The sequence below is a fragment of the Amblyraja radiata genome, chromosome 3 (assembly GCF_010909765.2).
Source record: "Amblyraja radiata isolate CabotCenter1 chromosome 3, sAmbRad1.1.pri, whole genome shotgun sequence".
In the NCBI taxonomy this organism is placed as follows: domain Eukaryota; kingdom Metazoa; phylum Chordata; class Chondrichthyes; order Rajiformes; family Rajidae; genus Amblyraja; species Amblyraja radiata.
In genome coordinates this window covers 35,663,217-35,684,533 of record NC_045958.1, presented here as the reverse complement: position 1 = coordinate 35,684,533, position 21,317 = coordinate 35,663,217, and the positions used below count along the sequence as shown (strand labels likewise).

The window sequence follows — 21,317 nt, the reverse complement described above, 5'->3', positions numbered from 1 at the left end:
TGCGGTACCCCACTAGTCACTACCTGCCATTCTGAAAGGGTCCTGTTAATCCCTACTTCTTCCTGCCAACCAATTTTCTATCCATGTCAGCACTCTACCTCCAATACCATGTGCCCTAATTTTGCCCACTAATCTCCTATGTGGGACCTTATCACATGCTTTCTGAAAGTCCAGGTACATGACATCCACTGGCTCTCCCTTGACTGCTAGCCTTGCCTGCATTTGAAAACGTTTAAACTGCTCTAGGAAATTAGGTGATATTTCTGTACGCAAGCAAACTGCAGCGTTTATGACTTGCATAAAATTGACTTCCCAGAATACATTTGAGAGGCTGTGAAGCATGGCTATATACAGTGCCCTCTATAATGTCTTGGATAAAGACCCATCGTTTATTTATTTGCTGCTGTACTCCACAATTTAAGATTTGTAATAGAAAAAATCACATGTGGTTAAAGTGCACATTGTCAGATTTTAAAAAAGGCCACTTTTATATGTTTTGGTTTCAGCATGTAGAAATTAGCTGTGTTTATGCATAGTTCCCTCCATTTCAGGGCACCATAATGTGCATATAAAAGGCATGCTCAATTGTGTTCAGATCGGGTTATTGACGGCCACTCAAGAATTGACTATTTTTTAGCTTTGAAAAACTCCTTTGTTGCTTTAGCAGTATGTTTGGGATCATTGTCTTGCTGGAGAATGAACCGCCGGCCAATGAGTTTTGAGGCATTTGTTTGAACTTGAGCAGATAGGATGTGTCTATACACTTCAGAATTCATTATGCTACTACCATCAGCAGTTGTATCATCAATGACGATAAGTGAGCCAGTACTTTCAGCAGCCATACATGCCCAGGACAAAACACCCCCACCACTGTGTTTCACAGATGAGGTGCAATGCTTTGGATCTTGGGCAGTTCCTTCTCTCCTCCATACTTTGCTCTTGCCATCACTCTGATATAAGTTAAGAGTGTTTCTGATCTGTCGGACAGGTGTTTGGGGATTTTTCTTTATTATAGAGAGAATTATAATAAAACATTAGACTAAGTGGGACCCGTTGGGTCCCATGTTCACACGGGAGGGCTGGTCCCCCGACGCAATATTCCACCTCTCCGCCAATTCCAATATTGGTGGCCAGTGGGGGGGCTTTCTGGAGTACTGGTATGGGTTCTTGGGGTGGCAGCTCAGTCCCTCAAGCCTGATCTGCTGGCAGCTAACTCACGGCTGGTGGGCTGGCAGTTGACTCATGACTATTCCTTGAAATTCCATTTCAAGCAGGGCGCAAGGCCACCAAATTCAAATCCATGTTCCTACCATTTCAAGCAGGGTGCAAGGCCACCAAATTCAAGTGCAGTTTCTTACCACAATGAGCAGGGTGCAAGGCCACCGAATTCAAGTGCAGTTTCCAACCACTTCAAGCAGCATGCAAGGCCACCGAATTCAAGTGCAGTTTCATACCAATTCAAGCTGGATCCATGGCCACCAAATTCAAGTGCAGTTTCATACCACTTCAAGAAGGATGCAAGGCCGCCAAATTCAAGTGCAGTTTCATTCCACTTCAAGCACACATAGACTGGGAAACACATTCTGTAAATGGGCTGGATGGTTTGGAGTTTGTAAAATGTGTGCAGGATAGTTTTTTGCAGCAATACATAGAGGTACCTACTAGAGGAGGGGCAGTGCTGGACCTCCTGTTAGGAAATGAGACGGGACAGGTGGCGGAGGTATGCGTTGGGGAGCACTTCGGGTCCAGTGATCACAATACCATTAGTTTCAATATAATTATGGAGAAGGTCAGAACTGGACCTAGGGTGGAGATTTTTGATTGGAGAAAGGCTAACTTTGATGAGATGCGAGATGATTTAAAAGGAGTGGACTGGGACATTTTGTTTTATGGGAAAGATGTAGAAGAGAAATGGTGGACATTTAAAGGGGAAATTTTAAGAGTACAGAATCTTTATGTTCCTGTTCGGTTGAAAGGAAACAGTAAAAATTGGAAAGAGCCCTGGTTTTCAAGGGAAATTGGACATCTTGTTCGGAAAAAGAGGGAGATCTACAATAATTATAGGCAGCATGAAGTAAATGAGGTGCTTGTGGAGTATAAGGAATGTAAAAAGAATCTTAAGAAATAAATTAGAAAAGCTAAAAGAAGATATGAGGTTGCTTTGGCAAGTAAGGTGAAAGTAAATCCAAAGGGTTTCTACAGCTATATTAATAGCAAAAGGATAACGAGGGATAAAATTGGTCCATTGGAGAAACAGAGTGGGCAGCTATCTGCAGAGCCAAAAGAGATGGGGGAGATATTGAACAATTTATTTTCTTCGGTATTCACCAAGGAGAAGGATATTGAATTATGTGAGGTAAGGGAAACGAGTAGAGTAGTTATGGATACTATGAGTTTCAAAGTAAAAGAAGTACTGACACTTTTGAAAAATATAAAAGTGGATAAGTCTCCAGGTCCTGACAGGATATTCCCTAGGACATTGAGGGAAGTTAGTGTAGAAATAGCCGGGGCTATGACAGAAATATTTCAAATGTCATTAGAAACGGGAATAGTCCCCGAGGATTGGCGTACTGCGCATGTTGTTCCATTGTTTAAAAAGGGTTCTAAGAGTAAACCTAGCAATTATAGAACTGTTAGTTTGACTTCAGTGGTGGGCAAATTAATGGAAAAGATACTTAGAGATAATATATATAAGCATCTGGATAGACAGGGTCTGATTAGGAACAGTCAACATGGATTTGTGCCTGGAAGGTCATGTTTGACTAATCTTCTTGAATTTTTTGAAGAGGTTACTAGGGAAATTGACGAGGGTAAAGCAGTGGATGTTGTCTATATGGACTTTAGTAAGGCCTTTGACAAGGTTCCTCATGGAAGGTTGGTTAAGAAGGTTAAACTGTTGGGTATAAATGCAGGAATAGCAAGATGGATTCAGCAGTGGCTGAATGGGAGAAGCCAGAGGGTAATGGTGGATGGCTGTTTGTCGGGTTGGAGGCAGGTGACTAGTGGGGTGCCTCAGGGATCTGTGTTGGGTCCTTTGTTGTTTGTCATGTACATCAATGATCTGGATGAAGGGGTGGTAAATTGGATTAGTAAGTATGCAGATGATACCAAGATAGGGGGTGTTGTGGATAATGAAGAGGATTTCCAAAGTCTACAGAGTGATTTAGGCCATTTGGAAAAATGGGCTGAAAGATGGCAGATGGAGTTTAATGCTGATAAATGTGAGGTGTTACACCTTGGCAGGACAAATCAAAATAGGACGTACATGATAAATGGTAGGGAATTGAAGAATACAGTTGAACAGAGGGATCTGGGAATAACCGTGCATAGTTCCTTGAAGGTGGAATCTCATATAGATAGGGTGGTAAAGAAAGCTTTTGGTATGCTAGCCTTTATAAATCAGAGCATTGAGTATAGAAGCTGGGATGTAATGTTAAAATTGTACAGGGCATTGGTGAGACCAAATCTGGAGTATGGTGTACAATTTTGGTCGCCCAATTATAGGAAGGATGTCAACAAAATAGAGAGAGTACAGAGGAGATTTACTAGAATGTTGTATGGGTTTCAACAATTAAGTTACAGAGAAAGGTTGAATAAGTTAGGTCTTTATTCTCTGGAGCGCAGAAGGTTAAGGGGGGACTTGATAGAGGTCTTTAAAATAATGAGAGGGATAGACAGAGTTGATGTGGACAAGCTTTTCCCTTTGAGAATAGGGAAGATTCAAACAAGAGGACATGACTTCAGAATTAAGGGACAGAAGTTTAGGGGTAACATGAGGGGGAACTTCTTTACTCAGAGATGGTGCCTTTCAACTTCATGCCACCATTTGCAGTAAGTAGTGCCTTTCAACGTCAAGCCAAAGCACCCGAACAACCATTTGCAGGTAGTGCCTTTTACTTCAAACAAACCATATTTTCATTTTCAAACCACATTAAGGGTACTCACAGTTGTGTAGATATTTGTTCAGTGTTATTTAGAGCTCATAGAGACGTGACCCTTGGCTTCATCCATCTTGCAGAGAGTGATGGAGGCACACCACTTCCTAGTTTTATAGTCCCTCCCCCTCCCTCCAGCAGGTGCAGCAGAGAGAATGGTGATTTTTTTAAACTTCAAGCCAAAGCTCCCAAGCCACCATTTGCAGTAAGAAGTGCCTTTCAACATCAAGCCAAATCACCCAAGCCATCATTTGCAGTAAGTAGTGCCTTTCAACTTCAAGCCAAAGCACCCAAGCCACCATGTGCAGTTAGTGCCTTTCAACTTCAAGCCAAAGCTCCCAAGCCACCATTTGCACTAAGTAGTGCCTTTCAACTTCAAGCCAAAACACCCAAGCACCATTTGCAGTAAGTAATGCCTTTCAACTTCAAGCCAAAGCACCCAAATAACCATTTGCAGGCAGTGCCTTTTACTTCAAACAAACCATATTTTCATTACCGAACCACATTAAGGGTACTCACAGTTGTGTAGACATTTGTTCAGTGTTATTCAGAGCTCATAGAGACGTGACCCTTGGCTTCATCCATCTTGCAGAGCGTGAGTGAGGCACACCACTTCCTGGTTTTATAGTCCCTCCCCCTCCCTCCAGCAGGTGCAGCAGAGAGAATGGTGATTTTTTTAAACTTCAAGCCAAAGCTCCCAAGCTCCCATTTGCAGTAAATAGTGCAATTCAACTTCAAGCCAAAGCACCCAAGCCACCATTTGCAGTAAGAAGTGCCTTTCAACCAAGCAAAATCACCCAAGCCATCATTTGCAGTAAGTAGCGCCTTTCAATTTCAAACAAAGCACCCAAACCACCATTTGCAGTAAGTAGTGCCTTTCAACTTCATGCCACCATTTGCAGTAAGTAGTGCCTTTCAACGTCAAGCCAAAGCACTCAAGCCACCATTTGCAGTAAGAAGTGTCTTTCAATTTCAAGCCAAAGCACCCGAACAACCATTTGCAGGTAGTGCCTTTTACTTCAAACAAACCATATTTTCATTTTCAAACCACATTAAGGGTACTCACAGTTGTGTAGATATTTGTTCAGTGTTATTTAGAGCTCATAGAGACGTGACCCTTGGCTTCATCCATCTTGCAGAGAGTGATTGAGGCACACCACTTCCTAGTTTTATAGTCCCTCCCCCTCCCTCCAGCAGGTGCAGCAGAGAGAATGGTGATTTTTTTTAAACTTCAAGCCAAAGCTCCCAAGCCACCATTTGCAGTAAGAAGTGCCTTTCAACATCAAGCCAAATCACCCAAGCCATCATTTGCAGTAAGTAGTGCCTTTCAACCTCAAGCCAAAGCACCCAAGCCATCATTTGCAGTAAGTAGTGCCTTTCAATTTCAAACAAAGCACCCAAGCCACCATTTGCAGTAAGTAGTGCCTTTTAACCTCAAGCCAAAGCACCCAAGCCACCATTTGCAGTAAGTAGTGCCTTTCAACTACATGCCACCATTTGCAGTAAGTAGTGCCTTTCAACTTCAAGCCAAAACATTTATTCAGTGTTATTCAGAGCTCATAGAGACCTGACCATTGGCTTCATCCATCTAGCAGAGATTGAGTGAGGCACACCACTTCCTGGTTTTATAGTCCCTCCCCCTCCCTCCAGCAGGTGCAACAGATAGAATGGTAATTTTTTTTAAACTTCAAGCCAAAGCTCCCAAGCCGCCATTTGCAGTAAATAGTGCCTTTCAACTTTAATCCAAAGCTCCCAAGCCACCATTTGCAGTAAATAGTGCAATTCAACTTCAAGCCAAAGCACCCAATCCACCATTTGCAGTAAGAAGTGCCTTTCAACTTCAAGCAAAGCACCCAAGCCACCATTTGCAGTCAGTAGTGCCTTTCAACCTCAAGCCAAAGCACCCAAGCCACCATTTGCAGTCAGTAGTGCCTTTCAACCTCAAGCCAAAGCACCCGCCACCATTTGCAGTAAGTAGTGCCTTTCAACTTCAAGCAAAGCACCCAAGCCACCATTTGCAGTAAATAGTGACTTTCAACTTCAAACCAGAGCACCCAAGCCCCAATTTGCAGTAAGCAGTGCCTTTCAACTTCAAGCCAAAGCACCCTAGCCATCATTTGCAGCAAGTAGTGCCTTTCAACCGGTGCCACCATTTGCAGTAAGTAGTGCCTTTCAACTTCAAGCCAAAGCACCCAAGCCACCATTTGCAGTAAGAAGTGCCTTTCAGCTTCAAGCCAAAGCACCCAAGCCACCATGTGCAGTAAGTAGTGCCTTTCAACTTCAAGCAAATCACCCTCCACCATTTGCAGTAAGTAGTGCCTTTCAACTTCAAGCCAAAGCTCCCAAGCCACCATTTGCAGTAAGTAGTGCCTTTCAACTTTAAACCAAAGCTCCCAAGCCACCTTTTACAGTAAGTAGTGCCTTTCAACTTCAAGCCAAAGCACCCAACCAACTATTTGCAGGCAGTGCCTTTTTACTTCAAACAAACCATATTTTCATTTTCAAACCACATTAAGGGTACTCACAGTTGTGTAGACATGTGTTCAGTGTTATTCAGAGTTCAGAGATACGTGCCCTTTGGCTTCATCGATCTTGCAGAGACTTTAATAATATTGCAGTGAGGCACACCACTTCCTGGTTTTATTGTCCCTCCCCCTCCCTCCAGCAGGGGCAGCAGAGGGAATGGTGAATTTAAAAAAAACATTAATATCTCTCTGATTTTTCATCGATGGGAACAATCCTCCGCACCCATAAGGCGGAGAGGGGCTCTGAGCGAGGTGGCCAAAAATGACGGCCGTAGGTGGCGGAGTTCTGTCGGAAATCGCAGCACAGTGGGCCACAAGCGGTCAAGATCAGAGATTTAGTAATATAGATAAAAAGCCAGACATAAAAATAGTTTTTATCCACAAGTAGTTGCTCTACTCAACAGCCAAAAATCTGTAGCCTCCGTTTGATCTGGTATTTTGTTGGTTCACATGCTTGATCAATGGTGTTTTATCATTAATGCTTTATTATTATTAATGTTTAGTGTTTTCTGAGTCATTCGTAACTGTCACTGTATGTCATGTTGTTACTTGTGGGCAGAGCACCAAGGCAAATTCCTTGTATGTTAATACTTGGCCAATAAACTTACTTACAAACTTACAAACTTACAAACACATGTGAAGCCATGTGTCCCAAACATTATGGTGCCCTGAACTGGGGGGGACTATGTATAAACACAGTTGTAATTTCTACATGGTGAAACCAAAATGTATAAAAATGGCCTTTAATAAAAACTGACAATGTGCACATGATTTTTTTAAAATTACGAATCTCAAATTGTGGAATACAAAGGCAAATAAATAAATGATGGGTCTTTGTCCCAAACATTATGGAGGGCACTGGATGATTCGTGTCCTCTTTGGTTATTTGTTGTGCCTTCATTACCTGTTTATGAAGAAGTACTTTGTGTTTTATTTTCAGAATCGAATGGAGGAGAGTAAAGCATTATTTAAGACGATCATCACCTATCCTTGGTTTCATAGCTCTTCAGTCATTCTCTTCCTAAACAAGAAGGATCTCCTGGAAGAAAAGATCATGTTTTCTCATCTAGTTGATTATTTTCCAGAATATAATGGTGAGTGATTTTGTGGGTGTCATCAAACTCACTTTGTTACACACAGTCCTTTGAAAATGAAATAAATTAATAGTGAAGATGTCTGCTTTATGAAAGTAAAATTCAAGCGAGATTAATATTAATAATGCAATTTTGATACTCAAACTGGAAGTTTGTTTGGAGTTATTGTTTGTGCTTTTCAGTAGTTCCTGTAATCTGTAATTCCTGCCAGAGTCTTCAAAAGACTCAAAACACAAAAGTTTGAAGCTTTATTAAGAGTGTTTCTTTGTATTATTTATTTTCAATTTTAGTATTCCTGAATTAATTCCAAATGGATCTACTACCATTAAAGATGATTATTAGTTAGCATCTACTCTTTGTGAAGTTCTCAGGGATTGTTTTGCTGGAAGAGCTTTAAATTGGGACAAACAACAAAAATGTCAGAAGGCAAGGTGACATGTTTCATTTGAGGTGTTCTGGCAGTGGGAACCAATGGAGTAAGTGGGGACTGAAAATGGGTAAACAGCATTTTGGTGCATTTTGGGAAGTTTGGGATGTGCTGAAATGCAAGGTTCTTGGATCAAGAAAGGCTTATATCGCAAGTGTACCGCAAATCTGTGGGTGAGGCTTAGGATATCGGATTGGGAAAGTTCAGTTCGGGATCAAAAAGTTTGCAGAGACTATGTCTGTCTCCTCCCCTCGCCTGTCAGACAGAAGATACAAAATCTTGAAAGCACATATTATTAAAGTTTATTTCGGACTCAAGGTCCAGACAAGGGAAGACATTACATAAAATACATAGCATATAAAAACACCATAAAATACATATAACATTTTAGTATATCTATCTACCTTATCTATATCTATATACTCTTAAAACACTGTGTGTGGATCATTTTGCATGTGAATCATATCTCCTCGAAAACCAGACGCAAAAACACGGAGATTTTTACAATTTCGGTAGGGATTTAACATGAGTTCAGAAATCCACTCCTTGGTCAATTATTTCCCCAGATTTTGAATATAATTGTTCACAAAACTCAATTTATTAAATATAAACGCCGCTCACCAGCTGCTGACGTCACAATGCCTAGATGCCCACCAATCCAGGCCCGCATACGTCCTGGCCCCCCCGCCGCTGTGGATTAAAGGCGCAGAAAGATCGAGAAAGTTCTGCAGAACAAAGATTCTATTGCTCCGTTCCGCTATAGCTTCTTTGTTCTACAGATCCCAGGGCAGCGACTCCTCACGCGCTGAACTTTTCCTCATAAGTTCTGCAGCTCCATTCCGCTACCGCTGAACTTTCTCCTCACAGCCCGTGAAGCTCGCGAAGCCCCGCCCGCCTCTCCCATCCCCTGTGCACTCATTCCAGCTGTGGGTTTCCAGCGAGTCAGAAGTCGGTGCTCGATTGATGAAGACAACTGAAAATTGCTGAATAGATTACTTTGGTTATATAATCTCATCATTCCCTGAATGATTCCAGGGTTTTTGCCTGTATCCTGTTGTCTGAAAGTCCATTCCAAGAGACATTGAAACATAGAAAATAGGTGCAGGAGGAGGCCATTCGGCCCTTCGAGCCAGCACCGCCATTCATTGTGATCATGGCTGATCGTCCCCTATCAATAACCCGTGCATGCCTTCTCCCCATATCCCTTGACTCCACTAGCCCCTAGAGCTCTATCTAACTCTCACTAACTCCATCCAGTGATTTAGCCTCCATTGCCCTCTGTGGCAGGGAATTCCATAAATTCACAACTCTCTGGTTGAAAAAGTTTTTTCTCACCTCAGTCTTAAATGACCTCCCCTTTATTTTAAGACTGAACCCTGGTTCTGGACTCGCCCAACATTGGGAACATTTTTCCTGCATCTAGCTTGTCCAGTCCTTTTATAATTTTATATGTTTCTATAAGATATCCCCCTCATCCTTCTAAACTCCAGTGAATACAAGCCTAGTCTTTTCAATCTTTCCTCATGACAGTCCCGCCATCCCAAAAATCAATCTCGTGAACTTACGCTGCACTGCCTCAATCACAAGGATGTCCTTCCTCAAATTAGGAAACCAAAACTGTACACAATACTCCAGATGTGGTCTCACCAGAGCCCAATACAATTGCAGAAGAACCTCTTTACTCCTATACTGAAATCCTCTTGTTATGAAGGCCAACATTCTATTAGCTTTCTTCACTGCCTGCTGTACCTGCACGCCAACTTTTAGTGACCGGTGTACAAGGATGCCCAGGTCTCGCTGTACCTTCCCCTTACCTAACCTAACCCCATTGAGATAATTGAATTGAATTGAATGAATTGAATTGAATTTCCTTTATTGTCATTCAGACCTTTCGGTCTGAACGAAATTTCGTGCCTGCAGTCATACATACAATAATACAATAATAAACAACAGTAAACACAAATTAACATCCACCACAGTGAGTCCACCAAGCACCTCCTCACTGTGATGGAGGCAAAAATCTTAGGGCTGCAGTCTCTTCCCTCCTCTTCTCCCTCTGCGCTGAGGCGATACCCCACCGGGCGATGGCAAAATCAGTCCCGCGGCTCACCGAGCTCCGCGAACGGGCCGGCTCAAACACCGCGGCCCGGGGTGGTCGGAGCTGCCGCCCTCCAGTCCAGCGGACGCAGCCGCTGACGACGTCGTCCACTGGCCCGCGGCTGAACTCCAGACTCAGGTCACCGCCGCCAGAACGCCGTCTCAGCCACCGGAGCACCGTTCCAGCCCCGAGCCGGGTCGCCCTCACGTGAGCGCCGTTCCACCCTCGAGCTGGGCCGCCCCAACGGGAGCGCCGTTACCCTCGAGCTGGGCCGCCCCGACGGGAGCGCCGTTACCCTCGAGCTGGGCCGCCCCGACGGGAGCGCCGTTTCCCTCGGGCTGGGCCGCCCACACGGGAGCGTCTCAGCCCCTCGCCAGGCCGCCCTCACGGGAGCGTCACAGCCCCTCACAGGAGTGCCGTTCCAACCCCGAGCTGGGCCGCCCTCATGGGAGCGAGCCCAGGGCGAGTCCTGACAGGCTGCCTCCGGAGCCTCGAGGTCGCCGCCATTAGGCCTCAGCGCAGACGGAGGCAGAGAAGGGGGATACGACAAAAAAGTCGCATTCCCCCGAAGGGAGAGACAGCAAGCCCTGTTTCAACCCCCCACCCCCCACATAAACACTAAAAAACCAAAAACTTAACTAGCCAAAACGGAAAAAAACAACACAAAAAAGTAAAAACAAACGGACTGCAGGCGAGCCGCAGCCGTTCACCAGCGCAGCCACTTCCGGATAATAATCTGCCCCCTTGTTTTTGCCGCCAAAGTGGATAACCTCACATTTATCCATATTATACTGCATCTGCCACGCATCTGCCCACTCAGTCAACCTGTCCAGGTCACCCTGCAACCTCCTAACATCCTCTTCACAGTTCACACTGCCACCCAGCTTTGTGTCATCCGCAAACTTGCTAGTGTTGCTCCTAGTTCCCTCTTCCAAATCATTAATATATATGGTAAACAGTTGCGGCCTCAACACCGAGCCTTGCGGCACTCCACTCGCCACTGCCTGCCATTCTGAAAAGGACTCGTTCACTCCTACATTACCTTTGTTACATGCCAGTTTTAACTCCTGCTGCAACTTACACTCTACATCCGGGCTACTATTTGGGGGTCTGTAAATAACACCAATTAGTGTCTTCTTGCCTTTACAATTCCTCAACTCAATCCACAGTGACTCTTGACAAGACAATAGACAATAGGTGCAGGAGTAGGCCATTCGGCCCTTCGAGCCAGCACCGCCATTCAATGTGATCATGGCTGATCATCCCCAATCAGTACCCCGTTCCTGCCTTCTCCCCATATCCCCTGACTCCGCTATCTTTAAGAGCCCTATCTAGCTCTCTCTTGAAAGCATCCAGAGAACCTGCCTCCACCGCCCTCTGAGGCAGAGAATTCCAGAGACTCACAACTCTCTGTGAGAAAAAGTGTTTCCTCGTCTCCGTTCTAAATGGCTCACCATTTATTCCGTTGATCACTTTGCCACAATCCCTGCAGATCACATCAAATGTATTGTTATCATGTGTTGGTAGTAACTGCAGATACTGGTTTGAACCGAAGATAGATTCAAAATGCTGGACCCATTCCTTCTTTCCAGTGATGCTGCCTGTCCCGCTGAGTTCATCCAGCATTTTGTGTTTATCTTGTATTGTTATCATTGTTGACTCTGCTTATTCCTTCATTAAACAATTCGATCATTCGTTGGAAATGACTCTCCCTTACAAATTCATGCGGGCTGTCAATTTGTATCTCTCTAAATTAGAGCCATAACATCATTGCAATAGATTCCAATAAGTTACCCATCACCAAAGTTGAACTAGCCTGCAAATATTGAGTTTATCCCATTCTCCCTTATTAAACAATTATACAACATTAATAAAATGGAAGAACTCAGCGGGTCAGGCAGCATTTGTAGATGGAAGGTGACAGACAATGTGTCGGGTTGGGCTTCTTCATTCAGAAAGATTATGATAGTAGTTTGCTGCTACTACTGCTGGAACCAGAAAGGGAGGAAATTTGTAGTTAGAGCTAGATAAACTAATAGTATTTCAATAATCAGTTAATGTATCCATTTTCAAAGATAATCAAAATACTTCCTCTATTGCTGTGTTTATCCCATCCAACATTTTATACTCATTCACTTTAACTGCAGCTTTGACTTTGCCTTCTCATAACATTTTATATAAAATTTTCATTCACTGGCACTCTTAGTCTTTAATGTATTAATAAAATACTTTAGGAATTTTTGATATTATCAGCAATTTCCCCCCCAACTCTTTCCTAATTTCTCCTTTTAATTTAACACACACTTTATATCCAATTCAACACTTTCTGCTTCACTTCCATTAGCTCTCAGTTTTAATATCATCTTCCTCCCTTTGTCATATGCTCTCCTTGATGCATCATGATCCCAGGGCCCTCTAGAGTACACTGTTCTCTTCATGGAAACAAGTATGCCCTGAAACCTATAGAACATTCCCAACTGTGTGAATAGCTTTAAAAAAAAATCAGCTCATTGCGTCTCAAAGATGAACCTTCTGCCATAGTATTCCTCACAGCTATGTGTTTCTTTACTTAATATTGGCAGCCCCCCTTTTTAATCCACCGCTATTTCATCTGCAAGTCCTCTAACCAGGCAAGTTAAACTTCTAGTCCCTTTAGGTTGTGATTCTGTAATAGGTATCACACATTTCTGTGCCTTTGCCTTCAATTCACCCACTTTATTTGCTGTGCTCTTCCTTTCTAACTTTGTTCTCTGCTTTTCAAGTTCTCCCATTAAATTTCTGCCTTCAATTTCCACTCTACTCTTTTCACCCCCCTGTTTGAACACTCAAACGGCTCTCGACAGGCCACCACAATGGTCTCGGTCCTATCTAGGTGCCAGTTAATCTGGCCTGTACAGGTGCCACCTGTAGCTCCCCAGAAATCTGGAGCTCATGTACCACGTTGTCTAATCCTTTATTGACTGGAAAATTGCACCAGAGGTCATTGGAGAGCATCACGTTTTGAGATTCAGTGTTGTAATCTGTTCCCAACTCCTTAAATTGTGCTGCAAGACCTCATCTCCTACCAATGTCATTCTTGCCGATTCGATCTGTGACTGTTCACTCCCTCTATAATGTTCTGGAGTTGCTCAAGTAATATCTTTGACTGGCACCCGGTGGGGAATGTTCATGACTGCAGAAATGCTCTCTTGACCATTCTCCTCTCTCCCTGGAATATCTGAACCACTCATGGTGCTACATTCTTGGCACTGGTTGCACTTCCCCAGAGCAAGCCTCGCGTCCCTCAATACTCCAAACTGAATACTGCTTCGCAAGCAAGATGCCCTCTGACGACTATTGAACTATTTGTCTTTTATCTGTTTCTCAGTTACCTGTTCATGCTCAGCCTGCAATCTCCTATGTTCTCTGGTGACCGCTTCCTGAAATGTGCTGTCTGCAAACACTCGACTTTGTGGATGGTCCGCAGTCACATCAACTGCTGCTGGGATCTTCCAACAAACGATGTTCCTACTCTTGTGGTTGTCCTGTTCTCACACAGCGTAGGATGTGAATTCCACTGGTGTGATTTGTCCTGGCGTTCCTCTTTGTGCATCACTTAGCAGAAGCCAAAATATTTAATTTGCATAGAAAGTTATACCATTGTCCTTCCCCACAAACGTCCACAGTGTAGGCACTGCATTCAGCAGGCAATGCACACTGCCTAGCAGCTCCATCCAAGACTGCAAGAAATTGCAGAGCATTGTGGATGCAGCCCCAGACCATTACACAGACCAACATCCTTTCCATAGACTCCATTTACACTCACACTGCCTCGGCATGGCCACCAGCATAATCAAGGACGATTCGCACTTCCTCTTCTCCCCTCCCACTTCAGGCAAGAGGTAAAGAAGTGTGATAACGCACACCTCTAGATTCAGGGACAGTTTCTTCCCAACTGTTATCAGGCAACTGAACAACCCACCAACAACCAGACAGCTGTTCTGAGCTATTATCTACCTCATTGAAGACCCTTACACTATCTTTGATCGGACTTTACTGGACTTTATCCTGCACTAAACGTTATTCACATTATTCCCGTTATATTGTATCTGTAAACTAGACGGTTCGATTTTAATCATGTATTGTCTTTCCGCTGATACCAAAAGCATTTCACTGTACCTCGGTACACGTGACAATAAAATAAACTCAAACTAAAACTGATTTTATATTTACTCTTTCAGTGGTGCCTCAGTAACATTGTAGATAGACACAAAATGCTGGAGTAACTCAGCGGGGACAAGCAGCATCTCTGGAGAGAAGGAATGGTGACGTTTTGGGTCGAGACCCTTCTTCCGTAACATTGTATATATTTACTGTAATTCCAATGTATTTCAGGTCCTCAACAAGATGTCAAAGCTGCACGAGATTTCATTTTGAAGACTTATCAGAATCAGAATCCAGACAAAGAAAAGGTCATCTACTCTCACTTCACATGTGCCACAGATACAGAAAATATACGGTTTGTCTTTGCTGCTGTCAAGGACACTATTCTACAATTAAACCTGAAGGAATTTAACCTAGTATAGAAGACATGCAACCCATTTTTCACCATTTAATACTTTTGTAATGGTCTATTTTTACTTGCAAGTTTAAAGTTGTATCTGTAAAGTTACTAATTTACCAGAGAACGTGGTGATGTTGATCTCAATTCTATTCAGAATTTTTCCTTCACATAGTTTAAGAGTTCTCCTATTTGCAAAAAAAACAAACAAATTGTGCTGGCTGTATTTGACACATTTCTGATAACGTAGTCAAATGAAGATGTTATATCTTTAATATCATTTGTAGTTTAAAACTGTCCCGAGGATCCTTTTGAAAGAGCCAAATGTTTTTTCCAAAGGTGATTATTCACGATTCTTCTAAATGGCGAGAATGCACCCATCTTTAGTGTTATATGTGGCAATCAAAAATACATTGTGTGATTCCTGGAGTCCTGAGGTTTACTAAATGCAGCTAATTACCTAAAATAAAACATGCCAGCTTTTGTTATAGTTTGCATCATTTAGGTTACATTTAGAACATGCAGCATTTTTAATCACCTATTTGCAGAGAACTCTGAATGATTGCTGTATAAACCATCTTTACTTTCTTCAATTTAATTTAAAATGTTATCCAATCAATCCATGTTGTAGTGATTAAACCATAGATGCCTTCAACATTTAAAATATGGATATAAATTATTGCCCTCATTAATGGCAGTATACTGAACACATAAAATGCAAAATTTAACACCTTAGACAAAATTGAATGTGATTTCGATGGAATTCATTAGCAAAGAATGGCTAGAATGATTGGACTGGAATAGTGTATAATGCTTTTCCTCAAACCATTGAAAGGTTCACATAATGAAGTGAAATATAGTAAGTTACTTTGCAGATTGTCTTTTGGGTGTGTACCTTAATCTTGCCAGCGATGCAATATTTAGAAGAAACTGCTTAACAGGACTTTCTTCTGTCAGCAGCTGAAAGACGTTACATATTGGTACATCAAAGCTTGCAGCCACTGTAAATATGTATCCTATATATATATAGTATCTTTTCTAGCTCTGAAAAATGTTTATCATGGTTAAATAGGATTATTTGTCAAAATGATAAACTACCAGCAATTTTTAAGGAATGTACAGACTTTTTCCACGGTGTTGTGCTAGATAGAAAAAAATCATACAATTGTTTGGTTCGACGCTATAATGATTTATAATGCATGATTTTGCCATGTAATTTCATTTTGACATAATTTCAGTCACTGCAGTTTTATATATGAAGAGATATTTTAGAGATCATAATTTTTCCAGTTCAACACTGTCTTGCATCAATTTTTATTGGATTTTTACCATTTATGCAATATGTGATGGTTTTTGAATATTGCTAAAATGTCATTGAATTTGAATATATGTATAAAAAATCTGTGCTTCGCCATGTCTTTCCATGAACCGTAGCAGGCATAATACACATAAGTGAAGTCAGTCTAAGTGCTAGATCTTTCATTTATGCTTTTTATAACACCATAAATATCATTTAATTAATTGCATATCAAGTTGCATTCCCTTGTGGACCCAATGTAGTCTAGTTTCTTGTTCAAAGTTATCAAGTTTGTGCTTCTTATTTGGATCTAATTTAGTTATTCATGCTATAAGAAATCCAAATTAAATCAAATCTAAGATATAGCCATGAGTATTAACTGGGATAGGTTTGATGGTTTTGGTGGGGTTGTCCCTGCATGATGTGTAGTTTTAATTCCACATTAGCCATCTTTAGATCTAATGGGTCCCGTGTCTAGAATTTGGTGTGATTGACAAGCATATTGTTTATTTAGATTGGGAGTACTCGGGAAAAGGTTACAAAACCTAATAAAGGTCCGTTTGCTAATCTTACATTGAGAGACAATGTTAGGGGAATGAAGGTGGAGAGAATATAAGCTGCTTCTGACCCACATAAAAAGTGCAGTGAATGTATTGTTTCCTGTAACAATGGTCCACCTTGCTTTAGCAATTGGGATTCTAGAGGTATGAGCAACCTAGCTGACCACATTCAAATATGTGAAGCAGATTAAATAAGGGGCTGTGGCCTTATTGAAATATTGAATTTGCCAGTATCTCTCCTGAGCCAAGATTGGCTTTCTGTTCCTTCCATTTCTGTCCAGCTTAAGAATGAAGGTTGAAGGGAGATGGAATTTTGTCTGAAATATTTTTTAATGTTATCTTCTCTCTCCTGGACTCTCATACCGCCAGATGTTGCATGGTAAAGTTTCTGTCCAGGAAATAGTTTTGTCAGCTGTGCAAACAAAAGCTTCTTGTTCATGTGCAATGTGCTACTGTCAGTTAGAAAGGAAATGAAACTGAGCAAAGGCCAGTTCTAATATCCCCGATGGCAACATTTATCAGTTTAAGTTACTTTCCAACAATAAGAAAAATGTGACTAGAATTTAGGTTTTGGGAAGCAAAGGAAGGAGATGTTATATTTATGTGAATAACAAATCAGTTCACTTTTTCCTAAGCGTGGCAACATTGCATTGCCTTTTTTGGAAATGTATTTCATTACATATGGAAGGTAATGGTTGATTTTGTAAGATTATTTATGATTCTACTAGGATCCTTATGTTTAGAATAAACATTGTTTCACTGACACCTGAATTCCCCAAGTCCTTTTACTTGCACCCACTTTAAAATGTACATGAACTACTGCATCAAAGATATATAGTATAGAACTGTACAGCGCAGGTATCGGCCCTTTGGTCCACAATGTCTTCGCTAAACATGATGCTAAATTAAATCCTTGTGCCTGTACATGATCCATATCCTGTATATTCAAGTGCCTATCTAAAAGCTTCTTACATGCCACTATCATATCTCCTTCCATCAGTACTCATGGCAGTGTTTTAACGTGAGAGGGGGAAAGTTATTTGGCATTTCCTCCCTGGAGAAAAATGTTGACCATATCCTATCTATGCCTCTCATCATTTCTCAATATCAGATCACCCCATAACACTTGCATTCAAGAGAATCAATCCAAGTTTGTCCAACCTCTCCTTGTAGCCAATACCTTCTAATCCAAGCAGCGTCCTGGTAAACCTCTTCTGCATCCTCTCCAAAGCATCCATATCCTACCTGTAGTGGGGTGACAAAAACTGAACTCAATATGTGGCCAAACTACCAAGTCAACATAGATCCCATGCATGTTAATCTTCTGGATCAGCTACCATGAGGGACCTTGTCAAATGCCTCATCTAAATCCATGTGGCCAACATTCACTGTCCTACGTAAAGAAAAATCTTCAAAAACTCGATCAACTTAGCAAGACATGACCTGCCCAAGACAGAGCCATGCTGACTGTCCTTAAATAGCCCATTCTCTTCCAGATGTGAGGAAATAGTATCTCTAAGAATCCCCTCCAAAAACCTCCCTACCACTTCTGTGAGATTCAGACTATAATTTCAAGGATTATCCCTACATTTTTTTAAACCATAGGAACAACACGAGCTACTCTAGTCCTCCGGGACCTCACCTGTAGCGAGAGACAAGAGTAAGATCTTCTTTCCGGCCCCAGCAATTTCCTCTTGCCTTTTTGAATAAACTAGGATAGATCCCATCAGGCTCTGGGGATTTATCCACATTATTACTTTTCAAGAGACCCAAGAGCACTTCCTTCTTGACATCCAAATGTATATATTATATCTCACAATGATTTCACTGTCCTCCATGTCCTTTACCTTGATGAATACCAATGTAAGTATCTGTTTACTCGCTCACCGGCATCCTCTGACAAGCATTCCCTCATTTATCCTTGAGTGGTCCTGCCTTCTCCCGAGTGATCCTCTTGTAATCTATGTATAAAATGTTGGGATATTCTTTCATCTGCCTTGCCAAGGACATTTCATAGCTTCTTTTGGCTCTACTGGTTACTTGTTTCAGATCTTTCCTGCGTTCTTCATATTCCCTAAACTGATTGCATCTTCCTAAACAATACACTTAAAAAAAAGTAAAACAGTTTACAAGCTCTTTGGTCATGCAAGGTTCCCTTACCTGCCATCCTTGTCCCTCCACCTTACTGGAACTTGCCAGTCCTGAACTCTGAGCCGTAGGCCTTTAAATGATTCCCACCATGCCAGAAGTTGGTTTACTCAATATACTTCTGGCCTGGAAGAGAGCCCAATAATCCATATTATCTGAAGCCCTCCCTCCTGCACCAGCTCTTTAGCCATGTATTGGTCGTACTATTTCATGTCTCACCGCACATGGCATTGGTAGTAATAGTGATATTATGTCCCTGGAGGTCCTTTTTATTAACGTGCCACTCTTCTCCCTAAATTCTATTTGTTGGGCCATATCTCTCTTCCTGCCTATTATGGACCTTGATCTCTGGCTTTTGCCCCTCTTCTCCCAAACTGTCGTGTGCCCACTCAGAGATATACTTTACCCACCACTAGGAAGCCGATACACTATTATGAAGTCTCGGATGCAATCACAGAAAAGTCTGTTTGTACTCTTGACTTTCAGGTCTGTAACTTGTATTAAATTATTGTGTAAGTATATTTCAGCATATAACTCTATACAATGTTAATATTTTATATTGTGCATGCTGTGCTGTTCGGGACCATTTTACATTCTGAGAAATTCATGGGTCTGTAGCTGCAATCTCTGATTTTGCCGGTAAATCTATTTTTTCAGTTGGAAATCAGATTCAATTTTATTTGGCAGCTGTAGATTAGAACCCCTCTGTACATATTATTTTAAAAGTTGAGCAAGGGCGCAGAAAAAGCATTCTTCCACTAAGTAATCAGATACAAAATACCATATTTGCAGGTGCTAAAACAGACATCAGAAGGTACTGAAATGAACTTTTGTATCTGAATTATAGCTATGTGACACTCAAATATATGTTCATGTATATTTTACTCTTTGTACAAAATCAAAAGGCCTACAATTTTTTAATGTTACCATCTGACTGACCAAACATCGTTGGGAATCTTATTATTGACTTATTATTGTGAAGTTTCATTGGTCAATAATTAATTTAAATGTACTTTGAAACAACTTTCATATTTGATAATGCTGCTGTTTTAATCTGAAATTAAACACAAACTTGGTTCTTATGTTTGCTATATTATTTTCTTGCTAGCTTGGTATTAATGAGGCCATAATATTGTCTTTGAGAAATGAACTGAGTTTACCTCACAATTAATATTTATTTCTGGTGTTGTGACGGCTGAAGCAGCAAAATATTATCTTGCATTCAGTTTATCCATTGTGTTACTGTGGGGCATAACAAACTAACAGATATGCCATTGAAGAAGTATATGAGGGTTTGGGGAATATTTATAATAAATAAGCATTTTTCCAGTTTCATTGGATCCGATGTTGTTCAATGTGCATCTTTGAATTTTGTAACTCGAGTACTGAATTGGAATGCAGATAAGCACGAACAAACCAAAAACGTCCAGGTAGCCAAATTGAAACTGGATAGTTTACTGGACACTTGCTGCTAGTGAGTAAATACGCTTTAGGCAGCCCACATGTCCCCTTTCTGGCCGGGTAAAGAGTTCACAGTAAGTTTGGTAATTTTAATTATTTTACAATAGGCCTTCTGCAGGGACATGATGGGAAGTTTGAAAAAAATGTGGGCCTTCCTTGACATGATGTAGAATTATTATAAGGAAAGCATTTTTTTGTTTTTTCTTGCTGATATTAGGTATGTTACAATACTTACCTTCAGCGGCGCTGCAGTTCTGCCACTGGCCATGTGCGTGACTTTGGGGGGGGGGGGGGGGGGGGGGGGGCGGGCAGGATTAAAATGCCATTTTCTCCGGCCTGTCCGAGATATATTTTCTCGGGCTGCTAGCTGATGGTGAAAAATTGTTCCGACTTGCAGTCTCGGAAGTTTAATTTAAAAAATCGCGGGACAATTTTATCGCTGGAATAAAATTATAAAGCGACTTCTAACACCGTCAACGAGATGGATCTCACGGAGGGGACAAAACATAAGGTAATTCGTCTATTTTACATATAAACTTGCGTCTTAGGATGACTTTAATCAAAATTTCATTGGCGAAAATGTGATTATGGCCCCATACGAACCGGCTGTGTTTTTTTTGCCGATATGGGGTTCAAATTCACCGCAAACCGCAACGTTCCAATCGATCGCTTTCCATAAAAACCCACTCGCAAGATGATTAAAATGGCCATTAATTTACAGGAATTAAACATTAAATTCCTTCCATTTGGCCTATAAATTCATGACAATGAGATTTAAAAATCATGTTATATTGTGAATTCTTGTGTGAATGTTATTTGGACACTTAGGCTATTTAAAAATGTTAATCTTTTCTTAAGAAATGGATAGATGTTTAGATCTAGAAATTGAATTTTGTAATTAGCTACAATTAGTAAACTAACTAATTATATGCTTTAATTTAAGGTCATCCAAGTAAGATTGTTTCATATTTGTTTCAAAATGCTTCAATCTATATAATAACTGAAAATTTCTTTCAGTTCTCTTAATTTTTAAGAAAGTTATGGGCTTTTGACTGTCCTCGATCACAGCTTTTGTGTTAAGTCAATGGAAAAGCAATAGGGAACAAGATGCTAATTTCCGAGTATGAAAATGGCCATAACCTTTTAAATACTGAAGATATGAAAGTAAATTAGGTGTCAAATTAAACTTATTTTTATGCTTTATCTGATGGGATAAATTGCATTTTGATTTT

The 21,317-nt window shown here is 41.2% G+C and overlaps 1 protein-coding gene across 1 annotated transcript in view; it reads left to right on the top strand.

Moving 5' to 3' along the window:
• The window catches only part of LOC116970914 (guanine nucleotide-binding protein subunit alpha-14), a 166,379-nt gene extending 146,673 nt beyond the window's left edge, over positions 1–19,706 (top strand). Inside the window, exons 6-7 of the mRNA XM_033017585.1 lie at positions 7,401–7,554; positions 14,454–19,706. Of these exons, the coding sequence (XP_032873476.1) occupies positions 7,401–7,554; positions 14,454–14,644 (345 nt within the window). The 3' untranslated portion in view covers positions 14,645–19,706. The remainder of the gene's footprint in view (positions 1–7,400; positions 7,555–14,453) is intronic.
• Positions 19,707–21,317: the final 1,611 nt, after the last annotated feature.